Source organism: Miscanthus floridulus, chromosome 10 (assembly GCF_019320115.1).
Source record: "Miscanthus floridulus cultivar M001 chromosome 10, ASM1932011v1, whole genome shotgun sequence".
In the NCBI taxonomy this organism is placed as follows: Eukaryota; Viridiplantae; Streptophyta; class Magnoliopsida; order Poales; family Poaceae; genus Miscanthus; species Miscanthus floridulus.
This window is the reverse complement of record NC_089589.1, coordinates 28483801-28510799: the sequence shown is the minus strand read 5'-3', so window position 1 is coordinate 28510799 and position 26999 is coordinate 28483801. Positions and strand designations below refer to the sequence as shown.

General features: G+C 45.8%; 1 protein-coding gene across 2 annotated transcripts; it reads left to right on the top strand.

Annotated features, from left to right (window-relative positions):
* The first annotated feature begins 270 nt into the window (after positions 1-270).
* Positions 271-4164, top strand: LOC136489908 (probable alkaline/neutral invertase F). Of its 2 annotated transcripts, none has more exons than XM_066486415.1 (5): positions 271-434; positions 567-993; positions 1564-1995; positions 2486-3044; positions 3578-4164. In XM_066486415.1, the coding sequence occupies exons 2-5, from the start codon at positions 619-621 to the stop codon at positions 3871-3873; spliced, it is 1662 nt and encodes a 553-aa protein (XP_066342512.1). In that variant the 5' UTR covers positions 271-434; positions 567-618; the 3' UTR covers positions 3874-4164. The 2 variants fall into 2 exon arrangements, with proteins under 2 accessions (XP_066342512.1, XP_066342511.1); XM_066486414.1 differs by having other exon boundaries at positions 313-434; positions 583-993.
* Positions 4165-26999: the final 22835 nt, after the last annotated feature.

The following is a 26999-nucleotide window of genomic DNA, read 5'->3' as shown; positions in this document are numbered from 1 at the left end:
AAACCTACAGATAACTTTTTATAATTAAGGAGATAGTAGACAAAAAAAGATAAATAAACTGACTGTATCTGTATTGGGTACCCAAAACAAACTTTTACAGTAGAAATCTGATCTGATCCCTGTTCGTTCAAAAAGGTAAGCTGATCTCTTGACGAATATCTATTTTATTTTAAGTAAGTAAGAGATTTTGCTTCATTTCCATAGTTTCGGATGGGTCCTTTTAAGGCCCCCCCGGCCCGAAGCCCATCCCATCCGTTGAACAATTTCTTCCCCAATTTTTTCGGAGACTTGTCCACCACCCTGCGCGCCGAGCTCACCCGATCCAGATCCACCCCCTCCTCCCTCCGGTCTCCTCCTCCGTCTCCCCCGCCTCCCCACGCCAGTGCCCGCGCAGTGAAGCATCCATTCCACCCGCCTCTTCTCTCATCTCCTCGGTAAGGATGACGGACGGACGGACGGACGGACATACCTGCTGCCCTTCATTTTTTTTTTCGATTTCGAGTAGTCTGAATCAACCTGCTATTTCGTTCGTTTGCCATTACCGCGAATATATCCCTCAATTCCAGAATCTCCCCTCCGCAGGATCGGGGGGCGCCGGCCAGGCGGCGGGCGGGCAGGATGAAGCGGGTGTCGTCGCACGTCTCGCTGGCCTCGGAGGCGGAGATCAACCTCGATCTGTCGCGCCTCATCATCGACAGGCCGCAGCGGTTCACGCTGGAGCGGAAGCGCTCCTTCGACGAGCAGTCGTGGAGCGAGCTCTCGCACCGCAACAACGACGGCTTCGACAGCGTGCTGCAGTCCCCCGCATTCCCCTCGGGCGGATTCGACTCGCCCTTCTCCATCGGCACGCATTTCGGCGGGGGCGGACCGCACCCGCTGGTCAACGAGGCGTGGGAGGCGCTCAGGAAGTCGGTCGTCTACTTCCGGGAACAGCCCGTCGGTACCATCGCGGCCGTGGATCATGCGTCCGAGGAAGTGCTCAACTATGATCAGGTAATATTATGATGCCAATCGGGCTTCACTGAACATTGTGATTACTGGAAACAGAGGTACCTTTTGTTTTTGTTTTTAGCATTGTTGTGATTACTGGAGTGTTGTTTACGTGGTAGAAATAGTAGCCCATAATTTGTCTACTTAGCGCTTACCTAGTGATTTCCATTGCTCTGTTTGTATACTTGTTTCCACTATATATTTTGATACATAATAGTAGCCCATAATTCGATACATATATCCATAATTTGATACATTTATCATGATTAATAAGTACTCAATCTGTTATTTAGGTTCAACATTGTTTCTCATACTAGATCTTCTTTCTTTTATCATTGATATGACTTCCATTGTCTTTACTAGCGCTTGCAACAAGATTTCAACTTCTGTTTTGTATTTTCTGAGATTGATTGATCAATAATGCCTTCTTGTAATATGTTATCATGGAGCATTAGCAGTATGGTCTATAACTGGAGTTTTCTTGTTTTTCTTATTGCTGATTACTTGCCCTTAAAGAATTAATGTCTGATGACGTGCTACTGTCGATTGCTCCCTTATTATTAATGATTGCAGGTCTTTGTGAGGGATTTTGTTCCGAGTGCATTGGCTTTTCTGATGAACAATGAGACTGACATAGTGAAGAATTTTCTCTTGAAAACTCTTCACCTTCAGAGCTCCGAGAAAATGGTAGACCGGTTCAAGCTTGGAGCAGGAGCGATGCCTGCCAGTTTCAAGGTGGACCGTAACAAAAACAGAAACACTGAAACCTTAGTTGCTGATTTTGGTGAGAGTGCAATCGGCAGGGTGGCACCGGTCGACTCTGGATTTTGGTGGATCATTCTCCTTCGGGCGTATACAAAGTACACCGGAGATGTTAGTTTGTCGGAATCACCTGATTGCCAGAAGTGCATGAGGTTGATACTGAATCTCTGCTTATCTGAAGGATTTGATACTTTTCCAACTCTGCTTTGCACAGATGGCTGCTCAATGATTGATCGTCGAATGGTAGGATTATTTCACCCTGATCTAATTCATATTTAGATGCATATCCGTAGAAGTATTACATATCAGCTGAGGTGGCAATCGGATTGGCAGGTTCTGCATGTTCTTCTGTAATCAAGGAGCATCCCTGTCTACTTGACAATACTTAGAGGGATAGCCTGTTAAAGTGTCCTGTTCAGGTGATAGTGCAGACACATCTTAATTTTCAAATAAAATTTCTAATTTTAAGTTTTTATGGTAGTTTTACAGTTGCACATATTCTCATACTACTCGCAACCAATTTTTAAGAGCAATCTTGTATAGCCAGATCGGTACAGTGGGGGCAAGAAATGCATAGTTTTTGCAGAACTACAAACAGATAGTACTTGCAGAAATTGGCAATCTGTAGTACATCCCCACAAGTTCTCTTGTTGTTTGTTCTACTTTTGAATTACATGTTAATTTTAAATCAAGCTTCCCATCAGTGCATGATTGTAACTACTGCAATTTTCAGGGTATATATGGTTATCCCATTGAGATCCAAGCCCTATTCTATATGGCATTAAGATGTGCTCTCCAAATGCTCAAGCCAGAGGGCGAAGGGAAGGATTTCATAGAGAAGATAGGGCAACGGCTACATGCACTAACCTACCACATGAGGAATTACTTCTGGCTAGATTTTCACCAGCTGAATAACATATACAGATACAAAACAGAAGAGTATTCCCACACAGCTGTGAACAAGTTTAACGTCATTCCGGATTCCATTCCTGATTGGGTGTTTGATTTCATGCCATGCCGAGGAGGCTACTTCCTTGGCAATGTCAGCCCTGCTATGATGGATTTCCGGTGGTTTGCCCTTGGCAATTGCATTGCCATTGTATCATCTCTAGCTACCCCAGAACAGTCAGTTGCTATAATGGATCTAATTGAGGAAAAGTGGGATGAGCTCGTTGGTGAGATGCCTCTGAAGATATGCTATCCTGCTCTCGAGAATCATGAGTGGAGAATTATCACTGGCTGTGACCCCAAGAACACCCGGTGGAGTTACCACAATGGAGGATCGTGGCCAGGTATTGTCTCTCTTTGCATTTTGCAATGTTTTTTGTTTGTTCCCGAAAAAGGAGTTCTAATTTCTATATCATGTGTTGCACTAGTGATTAGATGAATGCCCGAGATGCAGGCATATTTTACTTATTGTTCATGAATGAAGATTTTGCAAGTTAATTCATCATAAATCGTTGGAAACAGAAAAGGTTTAAACTAAAATCCATTCGGAAATTGACAAATGAAATTCTCCATGCTCTCCACCTAGAAAATTGTTTGGTCTAATAATCCTTTTATAATCATGTCGTCTTCAGTAAGGTCCTTGTACTTGTCATTTTATTTCTATAATTGGCGCTTGTATGTTAACAAGGTAGTCTGAATATTTTTTATTTATTCTTCATATGCTTACTTCTGCATGAGCAGGGACAGTGCTTCACTGCGTATTGACTCCTTCAGGAGTTGAGATTTGGCTCAATTATCATTGTGCTGTACCTAGTTGCAGCTACAGCCAAACTCAGAACTAAGCGAAATTTTGCATTCACACTATTTTTATGTGCAGTTCTTCTGTGGCTGCTGACAGCAGCCTGCATCAAGACTGGTCGGCCACAGATGGCAAAACGTGCCATTGAGCTCGCTGAGTCGAGGTTGCTCAAGGACGGCTGGCCGGAGTACTACGATGGCAAGCTAGGAAGATTCGTTGGTAAGCAGGCCAGGAAGTTCCAAACCTGGTCCATTGCAGGTTACCTCGTCGCCCGCATGATGCTGGAGGACCCATCAACACTGATGATGATCTCCATGGAGGAGGACCGGCCTGTGAAGCCGACTATGCGGCGGTCAGCATCATGGAATGCCTGAATGCGTGGATAGGCTGTTTCTGAATCAAGGAAATTCAGAAACAATGGTTATACGGATTTGTGATTTGTTCAGACCACAAAAGTTGAACGCTGATGTGATTTGTCGGGACCACAAAAGTTCAACGTTGATTATAGTTGAACTCTGTCAATTAGGACAGAAAGTGTATACCATAGAGGATCATAGGAGTTACACAAGATTTTGCCACACCTTTTTTGTTTGGTTTCAGAACAATACTCAGGATCCTGTTCAGTTGAAATCTTGATTTTGGAATAACAAATCACTGTTTATGCATACATTTATCTTCCGCATTAATGGCATCTGATAATTCTGGAATGCGACTAATAAAAGAAGGGGTTAATTGGATACATGCCATGATACTCTCTTACACGAAGCAGAACATGTGGCCTGGTACTGTCGCAACAGCCTCTTAAGATTGGAGTTATTTGGACGTCTCTATCGATTCCCAGCTATATTTCGTGCTAGTCTTAGATATTTCAAGATGATACTATATATTTGGAGTAGTTTGTATGCTACATTCGTTTCTAAATAAATCAATTACTAGGGTTGTCTTGAATCAAACTTTTTTAAGGTTAACTGAATTTATAGAAAAGAGCACAAATATTTATGACACTAAATTATTATTATTATTATTAGATACACCGTAAGACATAATTTCATAATATCCTTATTTGGTTTCATAAATATTTTTTGATCTTTTCTATAAATTGGTCAAACATAAAAAAAAAGTTTATCTTACAAATCTAATTGATTTATTCAGGGACGGAGGGAGCAATGTTCAAAAAGACGACATTAGGCGTCCGCCTAGGCGCGACTAGGCACTAGGCGATGCCTAGCTTAGGGGGTAGGCGGACCCCTAGGCGGTGCCAACTCGTCGGTGGCGCCGGTGGGGGAGGAGGAGCTGCGGGCGGCGGCGGGCGCGGGCGGCGGCAGCAGGCGCGTGTGGCGGCGGGCGCGCACTAGAGGAGAGAGAGATGCCGGAGAGGGAGAGGAATCGGCGGCGGCGGCTGATGCAGGAGGAAGCGGCGTCGAGCAGAGGATGCGGGAGACCGAGCAGATGGATAAAGTTGGAGACTTGGAGTGGAATAAGGATGGAATAGTGGGCTGGACTGTTGCCTCTTGGGCCTTTCTATCTCTCTAAGCCGTCCTTTCTATCTATCTAAACCCTTTGCTAAAAAAACTATCTAAACCCACTATTTTGCTGTCTATTTTTTTTCTTTTAGAAGATAATATATGTATATTAGTATATATACAAAACATCTAGAAAAACGCCTTAAAACACGTAGGCTCGCTTAAGCTAGCCTAGGCTCTAGGCTATGGGTCATCGCCTAGAAGTCACCTAGCGCCTTTTGGAACTTTGAGAGGGAGTATAATAACCAGATAATAAAACCTAAAGCATCATATCTAAAGCATTTTTCCTTCAGTTATTATCGAAAACATCCATTTTTAGTACAAAGCTAGAACCAGAAACGAGGGGTATCCCACGAAGGTAGATTGATCGGCAGAGGTGCGCGTAATCAAGAACAAGAAGGCAACCGAGACACAAGAGTTAGACAGGTTCAGGCCGTTTGCATGACATAATACCCTACTCCCGTGGCCTGTTCGTTTGTATTGGCTATCGTATGATATTGCGTGTGTTTTGAGGGGGTCCCCTACCTGCCTTATATAGCCGGGGATAGGGTTACAAGTCGGTTCGAACTAGGAGATAACCGATAAGTAATAACAGATTATAGGAATCACGGGATCGAGCATATCCTAACAGATCTCGAAGCATCTTCAGGATATCGCCCTTGATGTCTTGCGGTACACGCCGAGCAGTACCGTGCACCGTAAGTCCTCGTCTTGTGGGCTGGACCACCCCTGGCGGCGTAGCCCATGTAGTCTGTCATGGGTATCCGGGGTCGTACCCCCCACAGCTAGTCCCCGAGCGCCTTGTATCCGCTGTGCAACACCGTCTTGAGCTTATCCGAGCAGGTGTAAACAAAGCCGAGCAGTCAGACTCATAGTCCGACCACCCTAATGAGTCACCGAGCAGTTGTGGACCGTAACCGACCAGCTTAACTGTCCAGCCGAGCCTGGCCTTACCCAAGTAAGGCTTGCTAGAAGGATGTAAGGAGCTCAAGTTCAAAATAAAAAATTTCCTCGCTGTGAACCAAGTGTGCCCACTTAGAGTCCGATCACGAGAAAGAGAGATAATCTTTTTCAACTTCAGGAGGCACGAAGTCTTCCAATGAACAGATTAAAGAAAACACACTCACCGCAAGGTGAAGTGTGCCCACTTAGTCCCCGAGCCTGACAGTAGGTGACGTGGTCATGTGGTGTCAGGGTCCAGAAAGTAGAAGAAAGACAGAAGACCAGCCGAACAGGCAACCAATCCACGGGCTGAGCCCTGAAATGAAAAGCGCACATTCACCGCAAGGTGAAGTGTGCCCACTTAGTCCCTGAGCCTAACAGTAGGTGACGTGGTCACGTGGTGCCAGGGTCAGAAACAACAGTAACTAGAAAAAAAGTGCCCAGTATGGTGAGAAACCGAATCATAATGATGACATAGTCCCCGAGCCACAAGTGAAAATCTTGGATGAATCAAGAAGTGCTGATCACTCAAATCGTGGAGAAAAAACCGAAGTAATGACTGTATAGTAGAAATTACTAAGCCTTGATGGTATTGTGGAGAGGTCGGCGAATATTCGGTGTGCAGTACCGAGTTGCGTAAAAAATGGGCGATATGGGCCATAATTGCGCGGAAGCCCAGATAACGGCCCAGCACGCCACTTTGGGAAATTCGAAAGGGCGCAAATCAACATGGTGCGGTTTCCCAAAAACCCTTGAATGCGAAAAGTCGGGAGGGTGTCTTTATAACTGCGTCGCCGCACTCTGCGCTCCCACCTTTTCCACTCTGTCACTTCGTCTTCCTCCTCGCCCTCATGCTCCCCCATACGCATTCACACGCGCTCCGCCGCTAGGGCTAAAAAGCTTGCGTAAAGGGACTAATTCCGATCTAGATCTGAGGGATGGCACCGAAGAGGGGAGGTGGTAACGCGAAGAAGACAGCCACCGGGGCGAGCCACGACAAGGAATGGGTATCGTCACTCATGGGGGAGACGGAGCTTAACGAGATGGTGGAGGCAGGTGTTCTTCCTGATCGTGTCACCGCCGGATGGCGTCCGACTGATGAGGACATCACTTCTTCATCACATACAAGCCAAGGAGAGGAGGAGGACCAGCATGGGCGTCCAATTCATCTTTCTCATGGTGGAGGCCCAGTCCAACTGAAGTTGGAGCCCATCTCGGGTTCCAGGACTAGTCTACCTTAAACTGGTCACCCAGGACGCATCCGGACTCCGTTTTCGATGATCCACATATGGTTGGAAAGCTAATTTGATAAGGAAGCCAATCCAAGTGGTCTCACATCCAAATACCTTCAGAATCAACGGTAATCGTCGAAACAAGTCAGCATCCAAAATCTGTCAGGGTGCTACGACACCGTCTTTTGGTCTGTTGGACCGTGTATCGTGTTTGGGCCCATTAGGGGGCACATCCAGGGGGGTGACGCCCAAGACTCTATAAATAGCATCCGTCGCTCTATTTAGGGTTTGGGTTTTTATTAGTTCTTGATTTCCTCGTGAAACAAACATCATTTTTCTGCAACTGTGCCGCCAAGGCTGCTTGCTGTGAACCAGGGCCCCAATTTTTGATCTTGTTCGCCTGTGGCGATTAGTCCTTTCGAATAAAGACTTGAACTCCTTCTTATTATCATAAGCCTCATATTTATTTGCAATTTCAGATTGCGTTCATCCCGTTCTTGCTTGTGTTCTCGATTCGATTGCAGGAAAGCCTTCTCGGTGAGGTCAATCGTGTTCGTGTGGTTGATAACCAACGGAGCAGTGGTGTAACGGTTGCGGGGGTCCGAATTAGTCTTGGTTCGAAGCCTAAATCATGAACGTCGATTCTCTACCAATCGACGCTATTATACCTTTCGGAAGATCGGGCCTAGTCTACATCAAGTGGTATCAGAGACCTTGTTGCCCGTTAGGTATAACTTTGTTTTCCCCTTTAGATTATTACTGTTTTTGCATTACTTATAGTCCACAAAAAGCCAAAAACTATACATCACCACATATTCCCTGTCCTATAGCCTCGTTGTGCCATGCAATTTCGTCTCTGTGTCGCGTGGTTGAATTTGTGCCCTAGGTCAAGCTCTGGTTGCTGGTTTTAGATCGATTTTTAGTCTAGTTTGTGTTTTTCCCTTTGTTTTTCGTCATAATCCGTGAACACCTTCAAGTCTTGCTGTGTTTCCTTTATATCCATCAAACCCTAGTCCACACCATCTAATTTGTTATACTTGTCTTCACTGTTTCCATCAAATCCTTGCTGCCGTGACCAATTTTGCGCGCATTGTTCCCGTTTTGTCCTCTAATTCAGAGTTAGTTCGTAAAACTGGTCTAGTTTTTGCATACGAACTCGGATTTCGACGTTCCATATATCAAAATTGACCAGAAAAAATTTTTGGATCCGTCCATCCCCCGCTCTATCGGGGTCGAAGATTTTTATTTTGGTAAAAAACTAGTCACAAGATCCTCTTTTCGTGGTCACAAGTTTTTTGTCGATTTTGAGCACGTCTTCTGAATTTTCCATAGGCCACGCCTTTCACTTGTCTAAGCTCATATTTTCTATGGGTACTTCTTTTGTGCTCCTAAGTGAAAAAATATCAAAAAAATAAAAAGAAAAAAAATCAAAGAATCCCAAAAAACAACGACAACCCAAAATGGAGAAAAAAGAGAGGGGCAAAAGCGGAACAATATCTAGATGAGCATATAGAGAGCGCCATTTGAGCTGTGTTTGCGTGTGCTGATTTCTGCCTTGTTCCTAATCATATTCCTGCTGTTCACATCACTTGATACATCTGGTATTTGGAACGTGAGTAGGCCAACAACTAAGACAAGTACTTGAGATACTTATTCAGCTTTGCTATTCAGTTGCGAATTTTGCTATTTCTTGCTACTATATTATGCTTGTCCAAGCTCCACTTTCTTCTAACCAAGTACAGGTTCGCCTTGCAATTGTTACACTCAAGCTACAACGGTATCACAGTCACCGACCAATTGCACCGCCTGTTGCTTTGGTAAGAACACTTGTAAGACCGTGGTAAGACGTTTGAGAGTTAAGTGCCTTGTTTTTCCTTGTCCACAACCTAAGTAGTTGGTAGGGATAATACTATTTGTGTTGTCTTCTTCTTTCTACTAACCATGTCAGGAAAAGCGGAAGGCAGCGGCAAAGGAAACGGGGACACACCTACAAATTTCAATGACCGTGTTTCTAAGAATGAGCTTCGTGCCGTTCTTGATGACAAGTTCAATGAGATCCTTCAACAAATCACCAACTTGGCCAAGAGGATTGAAGATGTTGAACAACGACATCCTGGACCACGTCCTGAAGAAGAAGATGATGATCTCTCTGAGGAGGATGATGGCAACACGAAGGCTGAAGCCGAAGCTCAATGAAGTGCTGAGGATGCACGTAACCGTAATCGGTTGAACTTTAACCGACACGGTATGGGAGGTAATAACCAAGGTAATAATGATCTTTTCTCTAAAACCAAGTTTAAGATACATCCTTTTTCTGGTTCTGCTGATCCTGAAGCATATTTAGATTGGGAGATGGCTGTAGATCAAAAATTTAGCTCCCATCAAGTCCCTGAAGAATATAGAGTTAGACTTGCTACTAGTGAGTTTACTAGTTTTGCTCTTTTCTGGTGGAATGATATTTGCAATAATGTTAATGCTAATGCTCAAATACCTCAAACCTAGACTGTACTTAAACGACGAATGAAATCAAGATTTGTTCCTCCATACTATCAGCGTTATTTGCGATTAAAACTACACCGTTTAAATCAAGGTAGTAAGACTATTGAGGAATATTATCAGGAGCTTTTAATTGGTCTAGCACGTAGTAACATATAAGAGGATGAAATGGATAAGTGTTCTAGATTTTTTGGAGGTTTGCGTCGTGAAATACAGGATGTTCTTGACTATAAAGAATGAACTAGATTTTCCCAATTATATCATTATGCTCTTAAAGCTAAAAGGAAAGTACAGGGACGACAACCTAGGCGTTCCACGACTTCGTCCACTCCTTCACGTCCAACCGAGGTGAGTAAATTTTCTGATGTGCAGACACCACCAGCGCCTGTAAAGAAGAGTTCTTCTATCACTCCTTCCAGTGGATCTACTACACCTTCCTCTAGCAGCTCTTCTAAAATTGTTTGCCATCACTGCAAGGGCATGGGACATATTGCTAAAGAATGCCCTAGCAAACGTGCATATATTGCTACTGATGATGGTGGGTATGCTAGTGCTAGTGATGAAGAGAATGAATTTGCACTTGCAACTGATCTTTATGTAGATAAATATGCGGATAGTGCTGAAGATCCTGATGAGGTAATTGATAGTGTGACATGCACTGCAAACTACAAATCAATCCTTGTTCATTGTGTTTTGAGTACACAAGTTGAGCCAGTAGACAAGCTACAACGCCACAATTTGTTTCAAATGTTCCTCATTGTCAATAATTTTCGTGTTCATGCTATAATTGATGGAGGGAGCAGCAATAACTTGGTAAGTTCTGAGCTTGTCAAGACCCTTGGTTTATCTACACGTGCTCTTCCACATTCATACCATGTTCAGTGGTTCAACAATAGTGGTAAGGCAAAGGTAACACAATCTGCTCGTGTGCATTTTTCTATCGGATCATACCATGATTATGCTAATTTTGATGTCGTGCCTATGCAAGCTTGTTCACTTTTGTTAGGTCGCCCTTGGCAATATGATAATAATGTTCTATATCATGGTAGGCAAAATAGATATACTTTTATATTTAAGGGAAAGACCATTGTTTTACTTCCTTTAACTCCTGCTGAAATTGTGCAATATGAAAAGGAACTTGCTGAAAAGAAAAAGAAAGGCCATGATAAAGACTTTAGCAAACCAACAAATGAACCATCAAGTAACATGAAAGAAGTTTTATTTGCTCTTAAATCTGTTCTTGCTGATTATGATGAACCTTGTTATGCTTTAACTTGTACATCGCCTATATGTCCACTTGGTCCTACTTCTAGTGCTAAGCCTCTTGTTGGTACTAACCTTTTGTAGGAGGAGGATGAATTCCTAGTAGGGAAGCCACCATGGCAGCCGCCTTTGCGAAGGATTGGGCGCCAAGATGAACGTCTTCTTTCGGAGCCATCGTTGCTGTCATCCAATGGAGGAGACGATCTACTTCAGTCGAGGACGACTTCAATTCAAGAAAGGAAGGATGATGAGGACATCACTTCATCACATACAAGCCAAGGATAGGAGGAGGACCAGCATGGGTGTCCAATTCATCTTTCTCACGGCGGAGGTCCAGTCCAACTGAAGTTGGAGCCCATCTCGGGTTCTAGGACTAGTCTGCCTTAAACTGGTCACCTAGGACGCATCCGGACTCCATTTTCGATGATCCACATATGGTTGGAAAGCTAATTTGATAAGGAAGCCAATCTAGGTGGTCTCACGTCAAAATACCTTTGGAATCAATGGGAATCGTCGAAACAATCAGCGTCCATAATCTATCAGGGTGCTACGACACCGTCTTTTGGTCCATTGGACCGTGTATTGTGTTTGGGCCTATTAGGGGGCGCGTCCAGGGGGGTGACACCCAAGACTCTATAAATAGCATCCGTCACTCTCCTTAGGGTTTGTGTTTTGTTTAGTTCTTGATTTCCTCATGAAACAGACATCGTTTTGCTGCAACTGTGCCGCCAAGGCTGCTTGCTGTGAACCAGGGCCCCAGTTCTTGATCTTGTTCGCATGTGGCAATTAGTCCTTTCAAATAAAGACTTGAACTCCTTCTTGTTATCATAAGCCTCATATTTTTTTTGCAATTTTAGATTGTGTTCATCCTGTTCTTGCTTGTGTTCTTGATTCGCTTGCAGGAAACCCTTCTCGGCGAGGTCAATCGCGTTCGCGTGGTTGATAACCAACGGAGCAGTGGTGTAACGGTTGCGGGGGTCCGAATCAATCTTGGTTCGAAGCCTAGATCATGAACGTCGAGTCTCCACCAATCGACGCTATCATACCTTTTGGAAGATCGGGCCTAGTCTACATCACCGACCGACGGTAAGCCCTATCCGATGCCACACACCGACAAACTCGTTGTATTCAAAGATTACTTCTAGCGTGGATTAGGGCTTCTGGTACATCCTTTCTTGCGGGATCTATTGGAGTATTGGGGAGTGAGCTCATGTAATCTTCATCCGAACACTATTTTGCACATTTCTATGTTTATCCACTTCTACGAGGTTTACCTTTGCATTCTTCCCCATTTTAATCTCTTCCGACACTTTTTCTGGCTCAAGAAGAAAGGAGGGGGCGGTTCCAAAGTTGTCGGTGGTGTGTATCTACAGCTCTGTGATGGGATGGCGCACGAATACATTCCTATGCTGCTAAATACCTCGCTAAAGGGGTGGAATGCTAGGTGGTTCTATATGAAGCAAACTAATTCTACCATCGGATGTGATATCGACCAGATTCTAGAGAATCAAAGGAGCTGGTCGGAGAAACTGACCAGTGCTGATATGGAATAGGTGAAGGAGCTCCTTGAGCTAATGAGGGGCATGAAGATGAGCGGAGTGGTGGTGGCGGTGAACTTCATACTGCGCCGCGTCCAGTCCTACAAGGAGAGGGCTCATGCGGGCTTTGACTTCAAAGAAGATACTGACGGCACCCGGGAGAGGATGAAGAACCTAACGAAGGAGGTTGTGCTACATCGGCCCGCTGAACTATTTGCTCCAAACGTGTCATACACCATGCTGAGGCAGCTGAAACCCTTCAACTGCACGAACTCACCTCCTCAGGTAAAAATCTCGACTGTTGTTCCTGGTGCTTTTTATCCCATGTCGATGCTGAGCAGTGGACTAATTCGCTTGTGGAAAGATCCATTGGTAGGAATGGGTGGCATACTTCTTGGGCGTGCCAAGGAGCGATTGGCTAGAGGCAGTGGACGCCAGGCCGACCACTTAGCCGGAGGAAGGTGCCGTCAGCACCTCGTTCGAATCCCGAGGCAAAGGTGCTAGTCAAAAGGAGAGTCATCCCCCGGTATCAGAGAAAGTTTTGGGGAAAAGGGTGGCGAAAGATGAGCTAGCCCAAAAGAAAAGAAGAACAACAGATGTAGCTCCCCGCAAGCCGGCCGACATCTCATTTGGTGGCAGTCAGACTGTGTAGACGTAGAGTGCGGCGATATTCGAGTGGTCGAACGACGATGAGGCGCCGGTAGCTCCCCCTCCAAGCACCAAAACATCATCGCACGGAACATGTGCGGAGGTACGATCGAAGGGAGGAGCAGACGCATAGCGTCAAGTCCCCGAGAAGCAGCTGGCGGGGAAGACGCTGACGGGGGGGGGGGGGCACAAGACCACCAGCCCAGGATGCACAGGTCGACCCCAGAGCATGGCCTAGGAGCTTGGGGAGGTAGCACCGATTCAGAACCATTCATCAGGAAGCTGACGTGTAAGTATCTTTGCTTTGGGATCGGTCGTTGTCCAATCTTTATAGTGGTGGTGATCGATGGGATAATCTGATGCAAAACAGGGCGCGTGGAAGATCTGAATCCTTCAGGCTAGACTGGTGAGCAGCCAGGGGTTGGTCCTAGTGTGGAGACATTATGGACAAACTCCATCCTAGAGTCCCTAGGCGCTCGTCGGTTTGCGGAGGATTCGACCACTGCTGCTGGTGGAGTTCGAGGTGGAGAGCGGTTGGCGACAACGATGGGCGATTCAACAAAGACGCCAAGAGCAACAGCGAGAGTCGTCGAGTCTTCGAAGGCAAAAGTGGGAGCTACCGGAGCTGTGCCAGAATTGGGGGCGCAGAGGCCGGCAGCGTCGGAGGAGCAAGCGGCGCACCCTGAGATGCCGCAGGGCGTGGTTGGTCGCTCTGTGCGGCCACTGAGCCCCTAGGGAGCAGCACAGGCCATGGAGGAAGAGGATGAGATCATAGAGATCGAGCATGGAGGATCACGACCTCAAACCGTCCGCATCTTCCGCAAGCGAGGGGAGGAAATTGTGGTCGTAGAAGAGGAGGACACCACCAGGGAGGTGAAGAGGCTATGGTCCACCCTTTGCACAGCTATGAAGCAAATTGAGGTTAGTATTGCATTAGTGGTGTCTGTCTTTGGCATTGGAGACTATGGTCTTTTATAATCTTGGTGCTTTGTAGGGCATAGCGTAGACTGCCATACAATGGCAGCAGTTGATCAAAAGGATGGAGCCCCTCGCCGAGGAGAATGAGAAACTAAGGGAGGCAATGAAACTGATGGAGAAGAACATCTAGAGGGCCCAGCACGAAAGAGATCTTGCTGAATCAAACACCAAGGACCTAGAGTACCAAAAGGGGACCCTATCCGATTAGTTGAAAACCATCTCCGTGCAGCTAAGGGACATGTCCGAGCAGCTGAAAGGCATCTCCATGTAGAAAAGGGTATCCCCAATCGGTGAGCTTGTTCCGCATTATCGACCGACCATAATGTAGCTGCTGTTTACTGTGTTTACAGAGCAAGATGTGGAGCTCGGCCGACTGCATCAAGTCATCGGTCGACTCCAAGAGGAGAAGGAGAAGGTGTCTGGGTGAGCGGAGAAACTGGCCAAGGATCTAGAAGGTGAGTAGTTCATGGTTGGAGTTGTTGTTGGAATGACTTCTTCGTTCGACGAATCCCTTTGGTGTCTGTAGAATACCATCGAAAAACCAAGGCGTAGTTCAACGCGCTGGAGCTAGAGGCAAAAATATAGAGGGGAAAATTTGACGCCATGGTGGCTGGAATCAGGCCGGTGCTCAACTGTATCGATATGGAGGTAGCTCCTCAGCTCGACGATAGGCCGCCCCATCCGGATGCCATCACTGACATGTGCAAGGCGGCATGGGAAAACTTCAAAGGCTTCAATCGAGATGTCGCTGTCTCTGTCGTGACACATGCCCTGGCGGTGGTCTGGTCCCACTACCCTACAATCAATCTTCGAGCGATAGGGGCTGGATTCAGCAGAGGGACGAGTGAGACGAAAGAGGAGCAACTGAAAGATGAGGTGGAGGACGTGGCGAAGAGGCTGGCCAGCGATGTTGATCTATTCGGTGAGGTAGATGGTGACGACCAAGCTCAATAGCCTGAGTAGGGAGGAACCTGTATGGAACAACTAGAAAGGGGATTAGATGCACGAGGGCCTAAGCAAACATTTGTGTATTTGTATAAATGTTGTAAGTAGACAACATATGCGTGTTTAGGCGGTTTGCTAGCGCTTGTGATGAAAAGGAGACATGTTGTTAACCCTAACATGTTTATACGTGGTATAAGTAGCGTTCGAGCAGTCAGATCGTTACTGGGCTCTTGGCCTTGGCTAGCCCGTATTCTATAACGTTGAGCGCTAGAGCCCATGCACATGTAGGAGAGAGATGTGACCAAGGAACCACTGCCGACCACCCATAACACAGAGCGCTGGAGCCCTAGTGCATGTAGGGAGAGATCAGAGATAGGGTTTTCTCCAAAGAACACAGCATAATGTTTACTGCTCGATGGTTGGCGGAATATCTTAAAGATATTTTAGTATGGAGAAACGGGGCAAAGCATGTATGGAGATCACATATAATTATCGGAGTTTGTTAAGTAGTAGCTTGGAGCTGGTAATCGTAAATGGAGATTAAACTGGAGTGGAGAAATAATGGAGACAAATTATGGTGGCAAAAACTTTATTCATTATGGAGTGAAGAGTACATATCTAGAGCGTTTCAAGGATAGAAACATATATGGTGCTTGATGTGCCATGAATTGGGGATATCGATTCCCTCCATGTCACATAGCTAGTAAGACCCTGGTTGGGGAACCTCTTTGACCACGTAAGGCCCTTCCTAGGGGGAGGAGAGCTTGTGCATCCCTTTAGTTTTCTGCTTTCTACGGAGAACGAGGTCGCTGACCGCGAATGAATGACCTTTGATATTGCGATTGTAGTATCTTCGTAGGCCTTCTAGGTATTTGGCTGTGCGGATGCAAGTGATCAGGCGTTCTTCTTTGGCTCTATCGATGTCCTCTATCTGAACAGATGTGGCTTGCTCTTTGTTATAATGCTCTACCCTAGGTGCTCGGAAGATAATGTCCATAGGAAGTATGGCTTCTGAGCCATAGACCAAAAAATATGGAGATACACCAGTGTTGCGACTAGCTTGAGTGCGTAGTCCCCAGGCCACAGCTGGAAGCACTTTGAGCCATCTACCCATATGCTTTTCCTCTTTCTGGTATAGTCTCTTTTTGAGGGCATCGAGGATCATGCCATTCACCCGTTCGACCTGGCCATTGGCTCTAGGATGGGCAATAGAGACGTATTTGATGGAGATGCATCAGTCTTCATAGAAATCCCAAAAATAGTGACCAGTGAATGTAGTTCCGAGGTCGGTGATGATGGTGTTCGATAGACCGAATCTATGTATGATATCTTCGAAGAGCTCGACTACCTTCTTTGAAGTGGCCAAAACAAGCAGCTTGTATTCAATCCACGTGGAGAACTTATCAATGGCAACGTATACGTACCGAAAACCACCTGGCGTAGGCTTGAAAGGCCCGATCATGTCTAGTCCTCAGCGTGCAAAAGGCTAAGAAGCTGGTATGGTCTGCAATTCCTACGCCAGCACGTGTATTTGCTTGGCAAAAAATTGACATCCTTCATAATGTCGGACGAGGTCTTCTGCGTCGGCGATGGCCGTGGGCCAATAAAAACCAACTCAGAAAGCTTTGCCGACCAGGCTTCTAGAGGCCGCGTGATTGCCACAGGAACTAGAGTGAATTTCAAGGAGTAATTTTGCACCCTCTGCTCAGGTGATGCATTTATGCAGTATCCCTTCCTTGGTGCTTTTCCTCATCAACTTCCCATCTACTAGCACGTAATGCTTACTGCGATGGATGAGGCATTCAGTTTTGGTCTTATCGGTGGGTACGTTAGCGCTGGTGTGGTACTTGATGAACTATTCCCTCCAATCTACGACCGGCGAAGGTATTGTAAGTACCAGCTGCTCGGTGGGGGGAATTTCTTGAACTTCCTTTTCTTCCTTAATAGACGGCATAAAGAGGTCTTGAATGAAGACCCTTGGTGGAATCACGGCGCGAGAAGAGCCTATCTTAGATAGGTGGTCGGCGAGCTAATTTTGGTGTCATACCACGTGGTGGTACTTGATACCATAGAACTTTCCTTCGAGTTTTCTGATCTCGGTGCAGTATGCGTCCATCTTTTCACTAGAACAGGACCAATCTTTGTTGACTTCGTTGATGACCAGCGCAGAGTCTCCGTATACCATGAGGCGTTTGATGCCAAGCTCGACGGCTATACAAAGTCCATGGAGACATGCTTCATATTCTGTGGCGTTGTTGGAAGCTAGAAAATGAATTCAGGGGATGTATTGGAGCTTGTCCTTAGTCGGAGTAATAAACAAAATGTTGGCGCCAACACCATTGATGTTGAGGGCGCCATCGAAATACATTATCCAGTGTTTGAGGCAAGCAGTGGGGTTGGGCTCTTGGATCTCGGTCCACTCAGCGACGAAGTCAGCCAGCGCTTGTGACTTAATGGTCGGCCTACTTCTAAATTCTATGGAATAAGTGCCAAGCTCGACTGCCCACTTGATGATGCGGCCATTGGCCTCTTTGTTATGGAGGATGTCCCCTAGAGGGAACTCGGTGACCACGACGATCTTGTAATACTTGAAGTAATGGCGGAGCTTGCGTGACATGACCAGAATGGCGTATAACAGCTTCTGAACCTGAGGGTAATGAGTTTTGGACTCATTAAGAACCTCACTGATGAAGTAGACCAGACATTGCACCTTATAGGCATGTCCGACCTCCTCGCACTCGACGATGATAGCTGTGCTAACGATGCGAGAGGTAGCGGCGATGTAGATCAATAGGGTTTCATCTGGTGGAGGCGCCATCATGATCGAGGGCTTTGTTAAAAACAACTTGAGTTGCTCAAAGGTCGTATTAGCTTCCTCCGACCAGGAGAAGCGCTCGGTGGCCTTGAGTAGTTTGAAGAATGGTAGTCCCTTTTCATCGAGGCGTGATATAAAGTGGCTGAGAGCAGCCATGCACCCTGTGAGCTTCTGTATATCCTTTATGTAGGTTAGTTGCTTCATATTGGTAATGGCGGAGACCTTGTTAGGGTTGGGTTAGATGCCGCGGGCGCTGATGATGTAGCCCAGGAGTATGCCGGATGAAACTCCAAAGATGCACTTTGAAGGGTTCAACTTCCATCTGTATCTTTTCAGATTGGTGAACGTTTCTTCGAGGTCGGCGATGAGACTGTCGGTGGTTTTGGATTTGACGACCACATCATTGATGTAGGCTTCGACGTTGCGGCCTATCTGTTGGTCAAGGCACATCTGGATGGCCCTTTGGTAGGTCGCACTAGCACTTTTGAGTTCGAAAGACATGGTGGTATAGCAATATGCACCAAAATGCATGATGAACGATGTTTTGATCTGGTCGTCCTCTTTGAGAGATATCTGGTGATAGCCAGAGTAATAGTCGAGGAAGGAGAGGAGTTCACAGCCAGTGGTGGAGTCTACAACCTCATCTATCCAAGGCAGACTAAAGGGGTCTTTAGGGCAGTGTTTGTTGAGATTAGTGTTATCAATGCACATTCTCCATTCCTTATTCTTTTTTTGAACAAGAACTAGGTTTGCCAACCACTCAGGATGATACACTTCTTTAATAAATCCGGCTGCTAGGAGCCATTTTATTTCTACCCTAATAACCTCCTTCTTGTCTGGCGTGAATCGTTGGATCTTCTGCTTGATTGGCTTGGCGGTTGGCGAAACATTCAAGGAGTGCTCGATCTTCTCCCATGGTACCCTCGGCATGTCTGTAGGTTTCTAAGCAAACACATCAGTGTTGGCACATAGGAAGGAGATGAGCGCACTTTCCTATTTGGGGTCAAGATGAGCCCCAATCTTGGCGATCTTGGTGGGGTCGTCATGGCCGAGGCCGACCTCCTTCATTTCCTTAGAATTGGCGGAGGCACATGGAGGCTCTAGCGCTAGGATCTCTAGGTCATTGGCGGGCACCGTCTTGACATCGGTGACCATGCTGGCCATCTGGATGGAGAGGTCAGTGGCTTCGGTGAGGGAGAGACTCTCTGTTTTGTAGGCGTAGGCGATGGAGAGGTTGGCCCGTAGGGCTAGAACTCCTGTAGGCGAAGGCATCTTCAATAATAGATAGGCATAGTGCGGTATGGCCATGAACTTGGCTAGAGCTGGCTGACCAAGTATGGCGTGGTAGGCAGTGTTGAAGTCAGTGACGTAGAAGTTGATGTGCTCGACACGGAAGTTGCTAGCCGTGCTAAATTGTACTGGAAGGGTGATCTCTCCAAGCGGTCAGGATGCCCTGCCAGGTACCACCCCCTAGACGGAGTCAAAGGGAGTGAGGTCTTCTACTCTAAGGCCCAGCTCCTTTAGGGCTCCGGTGAAGAGGAGGTTCATGGCACTTCCACCGTCGATGAGTACTTTTCTGAAGAGTACTTTCTTGACGGTTGCATCGAGAACGAGGGGGAAACGCCCTGTGTAAGGGATGTCCACCCACTGGTCAGCCCTACTGAAGGTGATGGGGACCTCAGACCAGGGGCAATAGCTAGGGTCGGCGATAGCGTCGTCTGAGTTGACGACGAGCACCCGATGGGTGGTGAGTTTTCAATCTCTTCTATTCTCGACGGTGGTGAGGCCCCCAAAGATAGTGGTGACCACTTTGTCATGATCCTAGAAGGCGTTATTGTTGTCCCCAGGGGGTCGATGACCTCTAGCTCTGTTGTCCTTCTTTTTGGCCTAGAACTCCTTAGCCAAGCCAAGGTAGTCCTTCATCTTGTGCTTGCTGTTCTTGTGGAGGGGGCACGGGCCTTCGGGGATTTTCTTGTACTGCTCGTCATAGTTACATTTGGCGTGAGGTTCATCAACGGTGGCGATGATGTTGTCTGGTCGGCGGCGGCAATACTGACCAGCTTTAGACCCTTCTGGCCGATCACGACCACTATCTAGATGGTGGCCGCAGTCGTCGTAGTAGTGGTCACTGTGGCATCATTCGTCGGGGCGATCGTCGCTGCGACGAGTTGGGCGATGAGTGCTCACATCCTCGTTGAAGCAAACTTTGGCTGTTGTAGGGGACCGTGACACCTAAGAGGGGGGGTGAATTAGGCAACTTAAAATTCTAACTCTAAACTATGGCCTCTTTTTCTAACCTTAGCAAAACCTATACAAAAGATAAACTATCTAAATGTGTAACTACGGTTTTGCTAGTGTGTTGCTATCTCTACCACAAAAGGAGTAATACAATCAATGTAAATGCGGAAGCTAAAGAGCAAGGTAGAGATATGCAAACTCCCATCGACGACTCTAGTATTTTTACCGAGGTATTGAGAAGCACGCAGGCTTCTCCCTAGTCCTCATTGGAGCCCCTCGCAAGGGCCAAGCTCCTAGTTGGGTAACTTCGTGGATAGCCTCGGGCCTTCCCCACGCGCAAGTGGGTCTTCGACGTGCCTTCCGGCAAGCCTCTCCTAGATGCTCCCCGCTGTCTTCACTGTCAAGCTTTTGGCTGAAACGCCATGTGCCTTGTTCCCTCCGGTACACGATGGCGGCCACACCACAAACGTGGTTGGTGTGATCTTGTAAGACTATAAGCCCCTCCGATGTACAACAATGGTGCGTGCAAGCACCGAGTGGTAAGAGGTATGCAAACCTCACTAAACACTAGGCCTAAACCTAGAGCAAGCGCATAAACGGTGGTCTAATCAACCTAAGCACTTCGCAAAGCACCTACACTAATCACCTAATAAAACACTAAGCAAGTGGAGATCACTAAAATGGTGTATCAACACCCTTGGTATGTTTCCTTAGCTCCACACACATCAAATCGCCGGTTGGGGGTCTATTTATAAGCCCCACTGAGAAAGTAGCCGTTGGGGATGAAATCCTGCTTTTCTGCTACTGACCGGACGCTGATCACGTCCTGACCAGATGCATCCGGTCATCCCGACCGTTGGAGCCGCGATCAACTGATCGGACGCTGCCAGCGTCCGGTCACATGCCACCGGACGCGTTCGGTCGCATTTTTGCCGATCTGGAACCTCTCTGTACTCGACCGGACTCTACTGTCCTGCGTCCAATCGACTTGCCGCCAATGTCCGGTCCAACGTCTGGTCGCTGCTAATGACGCCTATTTGCTGAGCCTCTTGATCGGAGCGTCCGGTCACTTTCCCAGCGTCTGGTCCAGTGTTCGGTTACCTCTGTGAGCTCGTTTCTTCATGATCTTGCGTACGGCTTGGTTCCTATCTTCATGCTTGGACTTTGCTTGATATCTTGAGTCTTCTCTTGTGCTTCTAGGGTCTTGCTTATGGTGTTGATCATTGGATCATCACGTCGCCTTCGTCCAAGTCACGTCTTGCACCCTATTGGACTACAAAACAATCATTTGCAAATTCATTAGTCCAATTTGGTTGTGTTGATCATCAAACACCAAAATCCAAAGTAAATGGGCCTAGGGCCCATTTTCCTCACAATCTCCCCCTTTTTGGTGATTGATGACAACACGACCAAAGCAAGCAAATAATAAAAATTTGGAATCTACTTGCTAGGATGCAATGCAAGGGGCAAGGTTATATGATGCTAAAAGATACTACTTGTAAGACTAAAAGATACTACATAAAAACTTATCTTGCCCTTGCATTAATGTCCCCATGTGGCATTATAGATTTAAGCCACAAATTCTCCCCATTACATAGTCTAATCCATAATCCACTATCCTCCCTTTCTCGGACCATTACCACTTGTAGACACCACTTGTAGACCATTACCACTTGTAAATTATTATGATCTAGCTTTTGGTCCTACAAATTAGTGCTTGCTTTTGGTCCTCCAAATTCTCCCCCTTTGGAATCAAACACCAAAAAGAAAGACATTAGTAGCACAAGGGAGGGTCAAACTTTGTGAACCTTTGTGTGTAGAGTGGAATAGGTCACAAAATTTGACTCTCACATTATATAGATTAAGCTCCCTCTAAATATATGCATACATATGGTAGAAGGCAAAGCATATGCATAATTAGCAAATTATTGCTCAAGGAAATTTAATCTATATAATGCATGGAGAAAGCATATAAATATCAAAATGAAATCAACATGATGATATCGATTTAGAAATACCACATGTGGAAACCAATTTGATTTCTACTACTCGTAATATGTGGTGGATATTTGAAGTATGATGCTTAACTCCGGGGACTTCATTTTCCTTGCAATGAGACTACTATACACATGATAAGCTTGAAAAGGTGTTAGTCTCAAAGCATCCAACTTCTAGAGTAACCTCCCCCTAAATTTGTGCACACAAGTGTGGGATACTTGTAGAAGTCATGCACATTAATTTTAGAATCAATAATACCACTTGAAAGATGACATCTCATGAATGTGAGAATCATTTTCGAAGATGATATTCAGGAGAGATTATCTACAATTTGGACTTTGGCACATATTAGATGAACATTTGTAATGCAAGCTATGTGCCATGCTCCTAAACAATTTTAAACCATGTAGGTTTGCTCCAAGGGTTAAGAATGAAACCGAGCAAGCCTACCATAAGATATACCAAGTGTATGCATGCCAAAAGATATATGTATGCAAATGCAAACATAGGCATGAAAAGTAACTAGATGCTTAAAGATACTAATTTGTAAAAAAATACCACTTATAGGAAATGCAAATTGATACTACTTGAAGGAAGTTGAATCTAGTTACCTAACATGGGAAGGGGAATTTGGGTCCATAGTATTCACTAACCCACTTGGCAATGATCTTGTCCATCATGATGCACCCCATGAAATGCACCCATTCTTTGCCAAGTCTCCAAATTCCCCGAAGTCCATCGGACTTCTCATTTCCCTTTCGGGATCCAAACCTTCTTGGTGCTCTTCATGTTGGAAATGATTTCCTTTGGCACCCAAAAACATTTGACCCCATTATTGGCTTGCTTGTTCACCTTGATGGCCACCACCTTGTCATTTTTCTTCTTCTTTAACAAGTATGGTGTGGAGGCCTTCTTGTCCACCTTATTGATGTAGGTGTTGGAGAGCTTGCTTGTTTGCTTCTTCTCTTTCTTCTTTGCTCCTCCCCCATTCTTCACCTTGCACTCATAGGACTTGTGACCTTCCTTGTGGCACACGTAGCAAACCACGGTTTGTCCTTCATCAAGCTTCTTCACTCCCTTGATGGTGTTATCTTGATGAAGTTGGGCTTGCTTCGTCTTGCCTTTCACTTGAGTCAAGTCCTTGGTAAGGCGAGCTACTTCTTGCTTGAGTTGCTCATTCTCCTTTGCAACCTCTTGTGTGCATGTATCTACAACAACTTTCTCAACACAAACTTGGTTGCACAAAGATGAGTCTAAACATAAGTCATTACAAGAAGTAGAAGCATCCTTTTTAGACAGGTTAATGATAGAACTTTTCTTTTTAGATGCCTTGGTGGGGGTTGTACTAATGGCTTCAAGATTAGCAACTTTATTAGTTAGCTCATCACAATGTTTGCACATGGTTTCCATTTTAGCAAGCAAACTTTTATAAGCATCTTGTGAGCTAGCTAACTTTTCTTTTAATGTTTCATTTTTCTTTACAAGTTGCTCATCATTGATTGTGCATGCATTTGTTGTTGCACTAGCCTTAAGTTGCTCAATTTTAGTAGATAGTTCAACATTGAGATTAGCAAAGTTCTCATATTGTTCAAGCAAAGTTTTGTATGCTTCTTGTGGACTATTTAGCTTTCCTTTTAATTTTTGAAGCTTCTTTTGTTGACTAGTGCAAACTTTAGCATAATTAAGATTTTGTTTCACAATTTCATCATAAGAAGGCATTTCATCATCACTATCACTCTCACTAGAGGATGAGCTTTTGTTTCCTAGTGCCATAAGGCACATACGAGAAGAGCTTGATGATGAGTGCTTGCGCCCTTGCCTCTTGTGATGGTGTTCTTCTTCACTTGAAGAATCATCCCATGACTTTATTGATGTGAGGGCTTGGTTCTTGCACACCTTCTTCTTTGTCTTGGGTGTGGGCTTGTTTGGACAAACTTCCACAAAGTGCCCCAACTCGCCGCATCCATAGCATCCTCTCTTTCTTTGCTCATTTCTTTGATTAGTGAAGATGATATCTTGGATTTGGATGGACACACCCTTGACATTGAGCCTTTGGATCATCTTCTCCACCTTATTGATTAGTTTGATTGATTCTTCATCAAGGTCGAAGGTGGAGGAGGAAGATTGATCATCTTCACTTGAATCTTCATCATCATCATCCTCATCTTCTTCTTCATCTTCATTTGAGGAGCTTGAGCTTGAGCTTGTCTCAACTTGCTTGCTCTTCATTTTCTTTTTCTCGTTACATGCGAGAGCTTTGCCTTTGCTCAATGAAGAGGCTTCATTTTGACCCATCTTACGTGACATTTCAAATGCCACTAACTTGCCAATGACTATGCCTAGGGTCATGGTGCTCAAGTTCTCTATGTTGTGAAGGACGGTGATGATGCTTGCATATTTCTTTTGTGGTAGCACGGAGATGATCTTCCTCACAATGTCCACATCATCTAGCTTTGTTAGTCCTATTGAATGGAGCTCATTGATAATTAGATTCAAACGAGAATACATATCACGAACAAGCTCATCATCATTCATTGTAAATGAATCATAATTTTATTTATCTAGACAATGTTTTTGCTCACGGACATTAGATGTGCCATCAAGGAGCTCTTGGAGTTTTAACCAAATTTCATGTGCCATATTTAAAGTGAACACTTGGTTAAACACATCCATGCTAAAAGATTCAAACAAGCAATTCTTAGCTGTAGCATTGAAATGTATTTCATTTTCTTCACTCTTTGTGGGTTTATCGAGATTCTTAATGGGTTTCATCCCGTCACGAGTGACTCTCCAAACTCCCAAATCAACGGCCTCAAGGTAGCAAGCCATTCTAGCTTTATAATAGGGAAAGTTAGTGCCATCAAAGTGCGGAGGCCTAGAGGTATCCATCCCAACCACTCTAAATGGCGTCGTCTCAACAACGGCTAAGCCAAAGGTCCAAATTGAGCCAACCAGCTCTGATACCAATTGTAGGGGACCGTGACGCCTAAGAGGGGGGTGGGGTGAATTAGGCAACTTAAAATTCTAACTCTAAACTATAGCCTCTTTTTCTAACCTTCACAAAACCTATGCAAAAGATAAACTATCTAAATGTGCAACTACAGTTTTGCTAGTGTGTTGCTATCTCTACCACAAAAGGAGTAATACAATCAATGTAAATGCGGAAGCTAAAGAGCAAGGTAGAGATATGCAAACTCCCATCGATGACTCCGGTATTTTTACCGAGGTATCGAGAAGCGCGCAAGCTTCCCCCTAGTCCTCGTTAGAGCCCCTCGCAAGGAATCCCTCACAAGGGCCAAGCTCCTGGTTGGGTAACTCCGTGGATAGCCTCAGGCCTTCCCCACGCGCAAGTGGGTCTTCGATGTGCCTTTTGGCAAGCCTCTCCTGGATGCTCCCCACCGTCTTCACTATCAAGCTTCTGATCAAAACGCCGTGGGCCTTGTTCCCTCCGGTACACGGTGGCGGCCACACCACAAACGCGGTTGGTGTGATCTCGCAAGACTACAAGCCCCTCTGATGTACAACAATGGTGCACGCAAGCACCGAGTGGTAAGAGGTATGCAAACCTCACTAAACACTAGGCCTAAACCTAGAGCAAGCGCATAAGCGGTGGTCTAATCAACCTAAGCACTTCGCAAAGCACCTACGCTAATCACCTAATAAAACACTAAGCACTATGCAAGTGGAGATCACTAAAATGGTGTATCAACACCCTTGTTATGTTTCCTTAGCTCCACACACATCAAATGGCCGGTTGGGGGGGTCTATTTATAAGCCCCACTGAGAAAGTAGCCGTTGGGGATGAAATCCCGCTTTTCTGCTACTGACCGGATGCTGATCACGTCCTGACTGGACGTGTCCGGTTGTCCTTACCGTTGGAGCCACGATCAACTGATCGAACGCTGCCAGCGTCTGGTCACATGCCACTGGACGCGTTCGGTCGCATTTTCGCTGCTCTGGAACCTCTCTGTACTCGACCGGACTCTGCTATCCTACGTCCGGTCGACTTGCCGCCAGCGTCTGGTCACTGCTGCTGACGCCTATTTGCCAAGCCTCTTGATCGGAGCATCCGATCACTTTCCTAGCGTCCGGTCCAGTGTTCGGTCACCTCTGTGAGCTCGTTTCTTCACGATCTTGCGTACGGCTTGGTTCCTATCTTTGTGCTTGGACTTTGCTTGATATCTTGAGTCTTCTCTTGTGCTTCTAGGGTCTTGCTTATGGTGTTGATCATCGGATCATCATGTCGCCTTCGTCCAAGTCACGTCTTGCACCCTATTGGACTACAAAACAATAACTTGCAAATTTATTAGTCCAATTTGGTTGTGTTGATCATCAAACACCAAAATCCAAAGTAAATAGGCCTAGGGTCCATTTTCCTCATAGGCGTATTGATTGGTGGTCGTGATCATCTCGCCAATCCCCTTTGGCGGCTTATGATTGAATTTGGAGTGGAGGTTGCGGTGATGGAGTCCTCTGATGAAGGCGGTGATGACTTCCACTTCTGTAATGTTGGGAATATAATTCCTCATCTCAGAAAAATGTCTGATGTAGCTACGGAGAAGCTCAGACGGTTTCTGATAAATGCGATTCAGATCATGCTTGGGGCCTGGCCGAGTACATGTAGCCATGTAATTGTTAGTGAAGACCTTCTTCAACTATTCCCTAGATTTGATGGAATCTAGGGCGAGGCTCGTGAGCCAGTTCATTGCGGCCGACGTGAGCATGATGAGAAGATAGTTTGCCATGACACTGGTATCTCCCTTGGCGGCATGCACAGTAGTGGCATAAGCTTGTAGCCACTGTGTGGGGTTCATCCGCCCCTCATAGGGCTCGACCCCGATGATTTTGAAACCACAGGGCCACTAGAGTGTTCGGAGTGCTCTC

Coding starts and splice junctions, on each gene's coding strand:
- LOC136489908 (XM_066486415.1), top strand. CDS start 619: ATGAAGCGGGTGTCGTCGCACGTCTCGCTGGCCTCGGAGGCGGAGATC. Junction 994..1,563: donor AAGTGCTCAACTATGATCAG/GTAATATTATGA, acceptor TAATGATTGCAG/GTCTTTGTGAGGGATTTTGT. Junction 3,045..3,577: donor CAATGGAGGATCGTGGCCAG/GTATTGTCTCTC, acceptor TTTTATGTGCAG/TTCTTCTGTGGCTGCTGACA.